General features: G+C 42.5%; 1 protein-coding gene across 3 annotated transcripts in view; it reads right to left on the reverse strand.

Moving 5' to 3' along the window:
- Positions 1-2,098: 2,098 nt before the first annotated feature.
- The window catches only part of Esco1 (establishment of sister chromatid cohesion N-acetyltransferase 1), a 49,071-nt gene continuing 36,352 nt past the window's right edge, over positions 2,099-14,817 (reverse strand). For all 3 annotated transcript variants that reach the window (XM_045135238.1, XM_045135235.1, XM_045135237.1), the window contains exons 10-13: positions 8,422-8,511; positions 6,063-6,206; positions 4,881-5,068; positions 2,099-3,290 (exon numbers count right to left, since the gene is read on the reverse strand). In XM_045135238.1, coding sequence (XP_044991173.1) covers positions 3,143-3,290; positions 4,881-5,068; positions 6,063-6,206; positions 8,422-8,511 — 570 coding nt within the window. In that variant the 3' untranslated portion in view covers positions 2,099-3,142. The remainder of the gene's footprint in view (positions 3,291-4,880; positions 5,069-6,062; positions 6,207-8,421; positions 8,512-14,817) is intronic.

Here is a 14,817-nt window from a genome sequence, read left to right on the forward strand (position 1 = left end):
GGCCACCCTGAGACTACATAGTGAATTTCAGGTCAGCCTGGACCATGCTTCCCCACCATGACAAAACTGCCCCCCAAACCCATAAGCCAAAATAACCCCACCCTTCCCATCAGCACTTCTGGTTGGGAGTTTTGTCCCAGCAATGAGAATGTTAACTGCTAGAGGGTCTGACACAGCAAACATTCACATGTTAAAGATATTACTCTGAAAGAAAGACCTAGATTGTAAATGTATTTGAGGGGCTGTTTCCCCCACCACCATTATTAACATGGAAGTAAATGTTCTCCCAGTAATGGCAACATTTAAAGCAACATATATATCTTTAACCCCAAGGTCTAAAAACCATCAAGTGATCAAGTATGTCCAGGCACAGTAGCTCACATAGAAATGGGACCCTTAGGGCTGGAGAGATGGCTTAGCAGTTAAGGTGTTTGCCTGCAAAGCCAAAGGATCCTGGTTCAATTCCCCAGGACCCACTTAAGCCAGATGTACAAGGGGGTGCATGCATCTGCAGTTCATTTACAGTGGCTGGAAGCCCTAGTGCACCCATTCTCTCCTCCTTTCTCTCTCTGCCTCTTTCTCAAATAAAAAAAATATTAAAGAGAAAAAAAAAATGTGACCTGTCTTATGAAGCCAGCAATATGAGAGAATTAAGCACAAATCTATAGGGGGATAAAGTGTATATATACTTAATTGTCCATCATTATTTAAGGCCCTAAATTTTGGGGAGCCATGATGAATGTGTCATTTCAGTGCCTAAAGGTAATCCAACTAGAACCATGGTAGCACTTCCAAATTCTTGGGCCCTGGCCCTTCATTTCTAGAAAAACCGGGAAGGATTTTTGGAGTTGCAGCCAATGCATAATACTTTGAAAAACTACCTTTATGAAGGCTGTGTTTACAATGTAACTCCATCTAACTGGGTCCCCTCAACTATCCTCCAAAGCCTGAAGGTTGACAAGAATGGGATCCCTGAAAAGCTCCAAATTTACTCAATGCCCACTCCCCTTAACTCCTTCCTTTCATTCTTTCCCAACATTTTCTTCAGGACGGCCTTCCTGTCAACCAATGCAGTTTTGGGGTTTCTTAGATTGACTCTGTGCAGAAGTTTCCCAACTGCCAAACATGATGACCCGGCTAAGCCTGAAGAAGCCAGATGGGTCATTGTCCCGCTTCCCTGAGGGAAGTTAGGGTTACTTCTTCAGAGAGGTTGAGGCAGTTCAGGGTGACTGGGCCCCTGAAAGTAAGAGCAGGGCATGTCCTTGAGTCTGCCCTTGTAGTCTCCACCTGGCCAAAGGTCAGAGAAGGAGGTGGATTATCTCATGACTAAAGGAGTCCCTAGATCTGTTTTCCCATAAACAATCTGAGTCCCTTCCTAGGCAGGACTTTCCCTTTTCTTAGAATTAAGATTCCTGGAAAGATCCTGGCATTGTGGCTGGTTAGCTCAGCCCCCATTCAGAACCTATGAATGAGCCAATTTGGGTTTCTAGGTGGGATTTATCCCCACCTCCCCTAACCACCCCCCCCCCCCCGCTTCTCATGGGCAAGACCTCTCTCTTCCTTGATCTCCTCCTGTCTTCTCATTACAGGAGCTCTTCATATGCTCTCCTCTTTCCTTCTGTCAATCTAATAAAGTCTCCCTAAACTTTACAAAAAAAAAAAGCAGGGGGCTGGAGGGATGGCTTAGCGGTTTAGGCATTTCCCTGCAAAGCCAAAGGACCTAGGTTCGATTCCCCAGGACCCACGTTAGCCAGATGCACCAGAGGGCACATGCGCACAGAGTTCATTTGCAGTGGCTGGAGGCCCTCGCGAAACCATTCATTCTCTCCTCTCTGTCAAATAAATAAATTAACTGTTTTTTTAAAAAGGCTGTGTTTGAAAAATGGGACTCAGTGGAAGAATTCCAGAGGGGAAAAGGGAGAGTGGTGGGAGATGATTATGATCATGGCATATTGTCTATATTTATGGAAGTAGTCAATAATTTTTTTTTTTAATTCAGTACAGAGGGAAGCCAAGAAGGCTATGTTTTAATCATATTTCAAGGTTGCAATCCTAAAAAAACTCCCTGAAAAAGTACAAATGACCACACAACACCGTCTTAGTATAATGATCACTTAGAAAAAGCTATCAAGTATTTTATTGTTTTATTCTACATTATGTACAGATCATAAAAGGCCACAGCAGTTTTTCAACATATAAACCCTTTAAAAGTAGAGGGCACTATGAAGGACAGATAAGTATCAAAATGAAGTCCAGGAATGCGGGCGTACACCCAGCGCAGCGTTCTGAGGACAGCCAGGCCCGGCGCAAGGCTCCTTGAGCTCGCGGCTCTCCCACAGTTTGCCTCAGGGGCCTGACCGAGACTTGTTAATAGCCCATTTGGGCCAACTTAGCTTTTTTTTTTTTTTTTCTTTATTTTTAAGTGAAACCAGAATAAAATAATGAACTCATAATGTACTCTTGATAATTTTAGGCATCTAGAGCTTCCCAGGAAGGAAAGTCACTTTCTACTTCTGCCATCAAAGACAGCAAAGAAAAATAGAAAACACTCAACATTTCAAATTCATCCCACCTTTTGGAACTTTTCTGTAGGGTTTTTTTTTTTTTCCTTAAAGTACTTCATTCCACCTTTTAAGAATTAGCTTCAAATTCATAATACTGTACCCTTCTTGAATAATAACTCAAAAACACTGGCTTCCACTCTGCGAAAATACAATCTTTAAACCTATAACTGGTATCAGTAGATCAATATAAAAAATACAGTACCAAGCTACACTGGTATACTTCCATATCAAGAACTTCAAAATATGCTTATCACTGAGACCACAGTCCTTGCATTGGTTTTCAGTCCACTATGAACGATCACCTGCTGCATGTAAACAGGTCTAAATAACTATAGATAAAATACATCAATCATAAATTTCTGTAAAAGATAATAAAATATCTTCTTTAAAAAACAAAACAATAATAAGCTATTACTGCATTGTTTCCAATTTTATGAAAATGGAACAACCATATATATGATTGTTTCCAGTCCTGAGTTCTTGTAATAAAAATGGCCCTAGTTCCTGGTTAAAGTCAGCAACCAACACATTCTCTTCAACAGACAGATGTCTTCTGGTTAGTGTAGGCAAGATTGGTTTTAGGTGGCATTCTGTCCATTAATAAAATTATATACCAGAAACTGACCCGTGCCACAGTACTGTGTTGCAAACAATTTTCCATCAGGAGTAGGATCTGAGAACGCAATTTCTTCTTTACTCAAATAGGAGCCATATATAAAGTTACTCCTATTAAAAAAAAAAAGAAAAAGGTGGGAGAGAATGGGAAAGGTTAAAAACTTTCTAGTAAATAAAACTGGAAAAACCTGTTAAATTCATTTTATAAGACTTAAGTAATGCTATATTATAAAGACTTGAGGGTTGGAGAAATGGCTTAGTGGTGAAGGTGCTTGCCTGTGAAGCCTAAGGACCCAGGTTTGACTCCCCAGAACCCATGTAAGCCAGATACACATGGTGCTCATTTGCAGTGGCAAGAGGCCCTGGTGTGCTCAGGAGAGAGGGAAGTTGGGGAGGGGCAAAAGATGTTAAATGACATTCTCTTCACATGCAAAAACTATCAAATGCCAATAAAAAAAGGGGAAGGGGAAGGTAAGGAAGAGAGAGACCCAAGGAAGCTCGTGGAGGTGACGCAGGGCTGGGGAGGACGGCTCGGCAGTCAAAGCATTCATTAATGACGGGCTGGCTGTTCCCAACTGTAGTGATGGTGTCATGGGCATGCCAAAATTTATCAGACCGAATACATTAAATATACGCAGCTTATGTGATCAATAAAAATACTTTTTTTAGAAAGAGTCTGAGACCATGGGATGGAGAGATGGCACAGAGGTTAAGGCACTGGACTAAAAGCCTAACAACCCTGATTTAATTTCCCAGTACCCACATAAAGCCAGATGCACAATATGGTGCATGCATCTGGAGTTCTTTTGCAGTGGCTAGAGGCCCTGGCTCACCCATTTGTTCTCATGTAGTCTCAGGGTGAGGGTAGCCTCGAATTCACTGCAATCCTCCTACCTCTCTCTGCCTCTCAAGTGCTGGGATTAAGGCGTGCACCACACCTGGCTAAATAATTTTCTTTAATTAAAATATATATATATATAAGGCACCTGCCTGCAAAGCCAAAGGACCAGGTTCGATTCCCCAGGACCCACATAAGGCAGATGCCCAAGGTGGCATCTGGAGTTCATTTGAAGTGGCTAGAGGCCCTGGTGTGCCATTCTCTCTCTGTGTGTCTCAAATAAATAAAATTTAACTATATTGCACCATGTTATTTGGCTAAAGAAGAAGATTGATACATGCTACAATACAGGTGACACGTGCACACATGGTGCTTCAACAGAAACCACTCACAAAGACCATGTAGAACCAGGACTGTGACATGTTCAAAACAGGCAAGTACACTGAGACGAAAAGGAGGCTGATGGCCGCCCGTGGCTGAGGAGGTACTGAGATGGGCGCTTACTGCATGGGCCGCACTTTGCTTTGGGGGGTGGGGGGTGCTGAAACAGGAGTGACAGCTGTATGCAGTTTTGCCCGCTCAGCCTCTTATGAATGGTTAACTCCCTTCACTTATCCCTTATCAAAGGTGATTTATAGAAAAGAGGAAGAAAGAAGCCAGGTGTGGAGGCCCACACCTTTAATCTCACACTGGGAAGGCAGAGGTAGGAGGATCACGGTGAGTTCGAGGCCACACTGAGATTACGTAGTGAATTCTAGGTCAGCGTGGACTACAGTGAGACCCTACCTCGGGGAAAAAATAATAAAAGTCATGAACTACTGCAAATGACGTGGAGAAGGGCATTCCCGGTCCACTCCTGTTACCTCAGGCATTCGATCATGCGCGAAGCGATCTTCCTCCGCCGCATCATGCTGAACACCCAGATGCGGCTGATCCCGCAAATGGCCGGCTCCGGCAGCGTGGAGCAGCACCAGGCCTTCTGCCTTTCAAACCCGACCTTTTCCTCTTCCGACCTGACAGCCGGAAGCTTCTCTTCTATAACTCGATAGCCCTGTAAAATGTCCACGTTGAGGGGAGGGCACAGTTAAAGAAAGGATCTAACGGGCAGCTGTTCAGTACTAATCACTCTGCCTTTGTAATATGAAAGTGGCCCCAAACAAATATGGGGACAAATGGGTGTTAGCAGTGTCAATTTTTTTTATTTATAAAGACAGGCCATTGCCAGGTATGAAGGTGCACAGCTGTAAGCCCAGCTCTCAGGATGTGCAGACAGGAGGAGCAACTCAAGGCCAGCCTCACCCATACATTTTAAGAGCAGCCAGGACTACAAGAGACCTTACCACAAAAAGATAAAAAGGGGCCTTTAGTCCCAAAACTCAGGAAATTAAGGTAGGTGGAGGCTGGCCTCAAGATCCAAGTTGAGTTACATGTCATCTGGGCTAGAGTGAGACCCTTCCTTGAAAAATAAAATTAATTAATTAATTAATTTAAAAGGGGGTGGGCTGGAGAGATGGCTTATCAGTTAAGGCATTTGCCTGCAAAGCCAGAGGATCCCAGTTTGACCCTCCAGGATCCACGTAAGCTGAATGCACAAGGGGGCGCACGCATCTGGAGTTCGTATGTAGTGGCTGGAGGTCCCTGGCATGCGCTTTCGCTCTCTCTCTGCTTCTTCCTCCCTCTCAAATAAATGAAAGAATATATATTTTTAAAAAAGCTAATCCCCAAGCCGGCATGGTGGTACACAATAATTCCAGTACTCGGGGTTGTCTTTGAGGCCAGTCTAAGCTACAGTGAGCTCCAGGCCAGCCTAGATTACATTTGCACAGTAAGACCCTATCTCAAAACAACACAACAAAGGGGGGGGCAGAGGGAATAAAAGCTGATTCCCATATAAGACACACCACCTATCTAGTAAAGAATTACACACAAGAGTTCTTGAATTCATACTCTTCCTCATCTAAAACATAGACAGATTTATCAGGATTGTACTATCCAAAGTAAACTCAGGGGACATTAATCTACTATGGGCAATGTAAGTCACTTACCCACTGGATATGTTCTGCAATTAGGCAGCCAACTACTTTTTTGTCATTAGAAATAAAAAGAAGAGTTTTAGTTCTGGAGTAGCACATGAGTGGAGCCTGCTGGAAGCCTAGGTCATTATCAACCATCTCTCTGATCTCGTCAACCTGCAAATAAAGCATGCTATGTGTTAACAATTTTTCTTGAGAAACTAAATTAGGGAAATGTGTAGTTTACCGAGAGAATTCTTAGTAAGAAAATTCTCAGCCAGGCACGGTGGCACACCTTCAATGCCAACACTTGGAGGGTTCAAGGCCACTCTGAGACTACATTCCACGTCAGCCTGGGATAGAGCAAGCCACTTCCTCAAACTGCACCTCCCCCGAAAAAAAGAAAACTTCTGGTTGCCATTTAAGGTAATATAGAAAAATCCTTAGTATCCCCCCCCCCCCCCAATAAGCTCTTACTTTAACCCAGGCTGGCCTCAAACTCAGAGCAGTGATCCTCCTACCTCTGCCTCCTGAGTGTTGGGAATAAAGGTGTGCGCCACCACGCCTGGCCTTACTGTACAAGTCTGACTAATAGCTGGACTTGCGCCAAGTATATAATTTAATTTACATCAGTCAACTGTTAGCAAGTATTTCTTCTCTTTGTGTAAGGATCAACCTTTCCAATTGGAATGTGGTCTTGTGTCATTCTTCATGCCACTGTCCATATCATTAGGCAGTGGCAGTGTGGGGCTAATCTGGGCACCTGGGGGCCGGGCGTGGTGGCACACGCCTTTAATCGGGAGGCAGAGGTAGGAGGATCACTGTGAGTTCGAGGCCACCCTGAGACTCCATAGTGAATTCCAGGTCAGCCTGAGCTAGAGTGAGACCCTACCTCGAAAAAAAAAAACAAAAAAAATCCTGGGCACCAGGGATCGTGTAGTCAGCTAAGACAACGAAGCTGAAAAGACAAGAACCATAAAGTAAGCGCACGCGTCGAGGAGGACGCTGGCTCTACTTTTAAGGTATCGTCTGTCCTTAGCCTCCTTTTCAAGTGAAATAGTCTAAATTTATAGGTGCCCAATTGTAAGCCTAAACAAAGTATATTAAATGTATCATTTTTTGTGTGTTTCTAGACATTCTGGACATATTCTAGTGGCATCAGAGTACATAAGTGGACCCACTGCTTACATTACGAGGCATTTTTGAAAAAGCAGCCAGAGGAGCTAAGAAAAACATAGTGGTTCTATTATTTTTTATTATCTTTTTGTGAGGTAGGGTCTCGCTCTAGCCCAGGCTGACCTGGAATTCACTACGTAATCTCACGCTGGCCTCAAGTGCTAGAAGTAAAGCCTTCCCCACCACGCCCGGCTGCCTCCACTGTTGTAAATTACTCTCCTTTCTGCAGCGCTGAGGACCGAGCACATGAACTTACACGTGCTGGACAAGCATTCCAGCCCCCATGCTACATTCCCAGCCCAATGCGATTACTTATTATTAGGTTTACTTTAAAATACACTATACAGGGCTGGAGAGATGGCTTAGCGGGTAAGCGCTTGCCTGTGAAGCCTAAGGACCCTGGTTCAAGGCTCGATTCCCCAGGACCCAGGTAAACCAGATGCACAAGGGGGGCGTAGACATCTGGAGTTCATTTGCAGTGGCTGGAGGCCCTGGTGAGCCCATTCTCTCTCTCTATCTGCCTCTCAAATAAATAAATAAAAATAAACAAAAAAAACTTTTTAAAATACCCTATACAACAAAGCAGTCCCAGGTGTCATTATCTATTTCAGTTCTAAAAACAATAACCTCTTTAAACCCTTATAGTATGGATATCTAAGTTGAGCTAAGACCTAGATGGAACTAGATAAGAGGAAACCTTAATTTTCAACATTATATTTATAATTCAATTTATCATTCTTCTTTTAAAATATGTGTCCTTTTAAAAAAGGTGGCTGAGCTGGAGAGATGGCTTAGCAGTTAAGGTGTTTGCCTGTGAAGGTTCAATTCTCTATGTCCCACATAAGCCAGATGCACAACATGGTGCATATATCTGGAGTTTGTTTGCAGTGGCTCAAGGCCCTGATGCACCCATTTTTACTACCCCCCCATCTCAAATAGATAAATAAAATGTTTAAAAAAAAAGGGGGGGGGTTGAAAAAAATTGGCTGATGCTGAACATGGTGGTGCACGCCTTTAATCCAGCATTCAGGAGGCAGAGGTAGGAGGATCACTGTGAGTTCAAGGCCACTCTGAGACTACATAGTGAATTCTAGGTCAGCCTGGACTAGAGTGAAACCCTACCTCATAAAACCAAATAAATAAATAAGAAGAAGGAAGAAAGAAAGAAAATCGATTGGCTGAAATTTTTCTCTGTGCAACTTCACTGAAAGTTTACCTTTTTCAGGGCATACTTTGGGTCTTCAGGAAGAACCATTATTATTCTGCCATCAGGATATTCAGCCAGAATCCTTTCTTTTTTCCAGCCCTAAATACAAAAGAAAGGATGCATCTTATGTTATCATATTTTATTCATCATATACAAGAGAAAAGCAAATCTATTTATCTAAAAGTTGCAAACATGAAAAAAATTACGTTTCTTAATGTTTTAAGTAGCAAGGCTGACAGTCTGTTTTGTTAAGTATATAACAGGTACAATGTAAGTTAATTTTCAGCCCTCATTCAGAGATATGCCCAGTACAAAAAATATCTGATATGCTGTTTACCATTTTAAATGAATCTTGACAATTACAGGCCAAAAGAAAGAAAGAAAAAAAAAAAAGCAAACCCCTTAAAGTCAGTGATTCCCACAAACTAAAGGCTAATTCTCCCAGATTTTGGATTAAAGAATTCAACTCTCTTAGATTATTTTGAACCGTGGTTACCTCCACAAATAAACACTCATAGATTTATGTCTGGCATGCCAAAGACCTCCAGGAGGTTTAAGTGAACTGATTTGCATGCAGTAGCCCAGTATGAAAGGAACAGCTTTTACTCTTATTGATCACATCTATGAAAGCCACAAGAAGGAGACTATAAAAGCATAACTACCTTCTAAGAATCTAATAGGGAAGGAGAGCTACGTTGTGTGTATCTGAAGTGAAACATGCTCAAAAGAAGAGAGAGGTAATAAACTCTTCTTCAGATCCACACTCGTGGCGATTAGTGAGCAGAACCTGCATGACAAAAACAAAACAAAACAAAAGCCACTTAAGTCTAGGAAGATGGGACGGACCAGAGTTTTAAGCTAGGAACTTTGAAGTTCAAATAAGCACAGAAGGAACGAACTTAACTAGCTGTTCCATTTGTCTTACCAACCAAAGTTTCATAAAGGCCTTTCCAGAAGCAATCTGCACTTCTATCTAAAGCTGGTCTGATACTGTTTCTTCTAATAGCACAAAAGCTTAATGAAAGCAAGGGAAACAAGAACAACTAAATGTTTCCATATCCTAAGCATATCTGAAAGTAGGCTAGGTGTCTTAAGTAATCCTGAATGTCTTTTGTTTTTTGATGAGGGGATGCAGGATCTTAATTGTAGTAACAAGGTCAGCTTATGCAACATCTTAAGACCAAACTATTCAAAATCCAAAGTCTGTTTATAAAACATTAGCCAAGGAAAAGTAAAATTCATATGATTACAATTAACAACTACTACAATGTCCTCAAGATTTGGAAAGCAGCAGAAGCAGTGGCCATAGTGGTCATTTTTGTTTGGTTGGTTTTCAAGGTAGTGTTTCACTCCAGCCCAGGCTGACCTGGAATTCACTATGTAGTCTCAGACAGGCCCCAAACTCACAGTGATCCTCCTACCTCTGCCTCCTGAGTGACCATGCCCTGCGGTCCTTTTTTTTTTTTTTTAATTTATTCATTTATGAGAGAGAAAAAGGGAAAGAGAAGGGTGCACCAGGTCCTCTAGCCACTACAAATGAGCTCCAGACACGTGTGCCATGTGTATCTGGCTAACTCCACGTGCTCTGGGGAACAGAACCTGGGTCCTTAGGCTTTGCAAGCAAGCACCTTAACCATTAAGCCATTTCTCCAGCCCAGAGTTTTTTTTGTTTTTCCTCTTTTGGTTTTTCAAGGTAGGGTCTTGCTCTAGCCTAGGCTGACCTGGAATTCACTATATAGTCCCAAGCTGGACTGGAACTCACAGCCTAGGATTAAAGGTGTGCACCACCACACCTGGGTCCTTTCTTTTTTTTTTTTTTAACTCAAAAGAAAAAGAAACTCAATTTGAATCACATACATACATACCTATGTACCTCTTTAAAAATAAACTTATATATGGAGATTTAACTTTAAAAATTGGGCTGGAGAGATAGCTCAGTGGTAAAGGTGCTTGCTTGCAAAGTACCCAGTACCCACATAAAATAAAGCCAGATGCACAAAGTGATGCATGCATTTGGAGTTTGTAAAAAAAATAAGGTTCTATTCCCCAGGACCCACGTTACCCAGATGCACAAGGGGCACATGTGTCTAGAGTTCGTTTGTAGTAGCTGAAGACCGTGGCGTGCCCATTCATTCTCTCTCTCTCCCCCAATTTCTCTGTCAAATAAATTTAAAAAAATAAAACATTTTTTAAAAAATCGGGCTGGAGAGGTGGCTTAGTGGTTAAAGTATTTGCCTATGAGGCTTACGGACCCAGGTTTGATTTCCCAGGACCCACGTAAGCCAGATGCACAAGGTGGCGTATATGTCTGGAGTTTTAGTTTGCAGTGGCTAGAGGCCTTGGCACGCCCATTCTCTCACTAATAAATACACAAATAAGTAAAATGTTCACCTAAAAAAATCTAGTGACAGGGGATCAGGGTGGGAAATCCAACTATAAATTAACAAAAAAAGCCTAGAAATTAAGTAATGTCAAGTTATAATAAGTAAGCCTTATTCCCTGAACTAAGTCATCTAAAGACAATGCAGCACTATTTCCCAATTAAGCACTTTTAAAACAGTAATACTCATTTCCTGTCAGTATACACCACAGGCACTAGTTGTTTTAGTAACTATGTAGTATAAAACTTTGTCTGGAAACTTGAGATGTTTATGTGGAAAACTATCACAATTAGATTTGAGATGATATTGCTTTATATTATTGTTTTTTGCCACACTTAAAGCCTTTGCATGTAAGAAGAAAGAACCATGAGATAACTAACTGATTTTCATGATGGCATCTTGTAGTGAAAACTACTTAATGGTTCTGGAATGAAAGTCCAAGTCCTTGGTAGCCACTAGATATATGGCTTTGAGCAAAACACTAGAATTATGCTTCTGTTCCCTGATCTAAACAATCTATAACATGTCTGTCACCAGTGGAGTCACACTAAAAATGAGAGCTAACACAAAGCAACCACTTGGTAACTTACAAACTTCTACCATTCCCATGTCCTGCTGCTACGTCCAAATCCTGAGATAAATGTCCTAGTCAACTAGCCAACAAAATGTCCTCTAACTGAAATAATGATAAATGTAATTCGTGGACAAAGGAAATGATTAGAAACAGCAAGGGGATTCATGTCTGTCAAATGAAATACTGAAAACGCTTATGCAACTCAACTGTAGTTAATGCTTTGCTGGGGTCAGTACAACTCGACTCTACTGGTTTTAGAGAATTTACAGGAACTAGTCTGTCTGCAGACTGAAACTGAGACACAGGGAGCTGGAGAGAAGGTTTAGCAGTTAAGGCGCTTGCCTGCAAAGCCTAAGGAACCAGGTTTGATTCCCCAGAACCCGTGCAAGCCAGATGCACATGGTTGCCCATGTGTCTGGAGTTCTGCAGTGGCTCAAAGCCTGGCTTATCCATTCTCTCTCTCTCTCTTTCTCAAATAAATAAATGAATAATAGAATTGAGATAGAAGTGAAGAGTGGTTATAAAAACCACATTTTTGCAAATATATGCAGTACATTTATACATCTCACATGTAGCTCTACACATGCTACATGTAACCCTCTGGTAAAAAGCAGTATTTTCTAAAACCTAAATTGTCTTAATTCATCCATCTGAATACTTAAAAAATTATTTTTTATATTTTCTGGTGACAACTTTTTTTTTTTGAGGCAGGGTCTTTGTAGTCTCAGGGTGGCCTCAAACTCATGGCTGTCAATGTTCTTCCACAGCAATGTGCTGAGTTGGACTGGAAGGTAGAGAGGTCTTGTGTTCTATGTAGCTAAGATCCCTAATCTCCACTGGAAAAAAGGCAATGGGTACCATCATCAAGAAATTCAGTTTACAATCATGGAAGTTGTTTCCTCTTTTTTTTTTTTTTTCCTGTGGAAGTTGTTAATAAAAATAAATTAATTTTAAAAAAAGGCCAGGCATGGTAGCGCATGTCTTTAATCCCAGCACTCGGGAGGCAGAGGTAGGATCACTGTGAGTTTGAGGCCACCCTGAGACTCCACAGTGATTTCCAGGTCAGCCTGGAACAGAGTGAGACCCTACCTCAAAAAAAAAAAAAAGAAAGAAAGAAAGAGTAAAAGAGAAAGAAGAAAGTAAGTTAGGGCTGGAGAGATGGCTCGGCTGTTAAGACGCTTGCAGTGAATGCCTGATGAGGCAGGTTTGACTTCCCAGTACCCATGTGAAGCCAGATACACAAAGTGGTACATGCACCTGGAGCCCTTCTGCAGTGGCAGAATTCCTGGTGCACCCATGTTCATTTGCTTATTCAGTCCCCCTCCCCTCTGTGTGTGTGTGTTTGCAAATAAATAAATACATAATTTAAAAAAAAAGTTATTTAAAGCCAGGGCTGGAGGTACAGAGCTATACTTCCAGCTACTTAGGAGGCTAAAGTAAAAAGATCACAGATTCAAGCCCAGCCAGAACAAGTTCAAAGCTAGCTGAGGCAAGTTAATAAGACCCTGTCTTGAGGTTGGTTGAATCAGATGTCCCCCATAAACTCCTGTATTCTGAATGCTCGCTCCCAGCTGTCGGTAACTTGGGACGTGGAGCCTTGGAGGAGGAAGGGTGCCTCTGAAGGTAAAGCGTGAGGATTATCTAGCTTGCCAGTGTTCCTTCAGAGCACTCTCAGCTGCTGTGGCAGAGGTGAGGTCTACCGTATGCTTCTGCCATGTTTTCCCCCAGCCATCATGAAGCTTCCCCTTTCAGACTGCAAGCCGAAATAAAAACTTTCCTCCTGAGCCGGGAGTGGTGGCACATGCCTTTAATGCCAGCACTCAGGAAGCAGAAATAGGAGGATCACCATGAGTTCAAGACCACCCTGAGACACATAGCAGATTCCAGGTCAGCCTGGGCTAGAGTGAGACCCTACCTTGAAAAAATATAAAATAAATAAATAAATAAACTTTCCTCCCATCAGTGGTTTTTGGTTGGGTGTTTTGTCCCAGCAATGAGAAAGTAACTACAACATGTCTCAATATAAAAAGTTTAAATCAAAATGAATCAGTACAATAGGAACCTTCCTCCTGGATACCGGTATACAAGCTATAACCCCCAGTACAGGGGGTGGATGGTCTAGACAGAAGTGCCCAACAGAAGGCAGAGAAAGCTTAATACTAAAGCCAGGGCTCTGGCTGGTGAACCTCAGGGAAAGAACTGGGTTGCTCCCCCACAGTGAGCAGTTGGTCAGGAGGACCCATGAGGTCCCCAAAACAGGACAGGACATTGCCAAAGCACTTGGTTACCTACCAGTACTGAAAGGTAAGACCCTACTGTGAAGATACCACAGGCTGCTTGTCCTTTCCTGGCAGCCCCTCATGGTGCTGGACAGTGCTAGGAGGCCCTGAGCAATCATGGTCATCAGCAGCACAAATAAGCAGGGGATGCTACGAGCTACGCAGCCACCGCAGCCAAGCAGCACACACGTGTGCAGCAGCGGGCACGGCCTCGGGGGTAATGATTGACCTCTGAGGGGAAAGAGGCCCACTCAGCGGGAGAGAACTCAGTGGTACTAGGAACCAGCTCAGGTTCCTATAGTCAGGGCCTTGCAGACCCCAGAAAGACACTGCCTGTGCTCTCTGGATAGGCAGAGTAGGTATACATATCAAAATGACTCTCAAATCACTACACACCCCCCTAATCAAAGCTGCTGTCATTCATGGTTGGAGAAACCGTTTAATTTAAAAGATAAGAGAATACTGGAGAGATCCAAGATCCATCAATATGACAAGAAAAGATAGGGGAAGCTGGCATGGACGTGCACACCTTTAATCCCAGCACTCTAGAGGCAAAAGAAAGAGGATTGCTGAGAGTTCAAGCCCACCCTGAGATGATATTCCATGTCACCCTGGGCTAGACCAAGACCCTACCTTTAAAAATTAAAAAAGTAAAAAAAATTTAAAAAAAGGCTGGTGAAATGGCTTAGCGTTAAGACTAACCTGTCTGCAAAGCCTAAGGACTCCAGTTTGATTCCCCAGGACGCACGTAAGCCAGATGCACAAGGGGGTGCATGTGTCTGGAGTTTGTTTGCAGGGGCTAAAGGTCCTGGCACGCCCATTCTCTATCTGCCTCTTTCATAAATAAATAAATAAAATATTTTTAAAAATGAGGTGGACAGCAATTGAGGCAGACACCTAATGTCAACCTCTGGCTGTCACTAGCATGTGTACCCACACACATATACACATACACGCACACAACACACAGATACACAGACAAAAAATAAATAATAAAGTGAACTTTTAAAAATTAAAAATAAATAATTTATGAAAAAAAGAAAAGATAGCCAAGCGCCCACCAGAAGACATGCCACATCTACCACATTTACCAGGGCGAAGGAGAAACTGCAGAGGAAGCAGCAACACGAACATGCCTCCCACTGCTAGCCTGACAACCAGCTCCAGGGGA

This window comes from Jaculus jaculus, chromosome 15, assembly GCF_020740685.1.
Source record: "Jaculus jaculus isolate mJacJac1 chromosome 15, mJacJac1.mat.Y.cur, whole genome shotgun sequence".
In the NCBI taxonomy this organism is placed as follows: Eukaryota; Metazoa; Chordata; class Mammalia; order Rodentia; family Dipodidae; genus Jaculus; species Jaculus jaculus.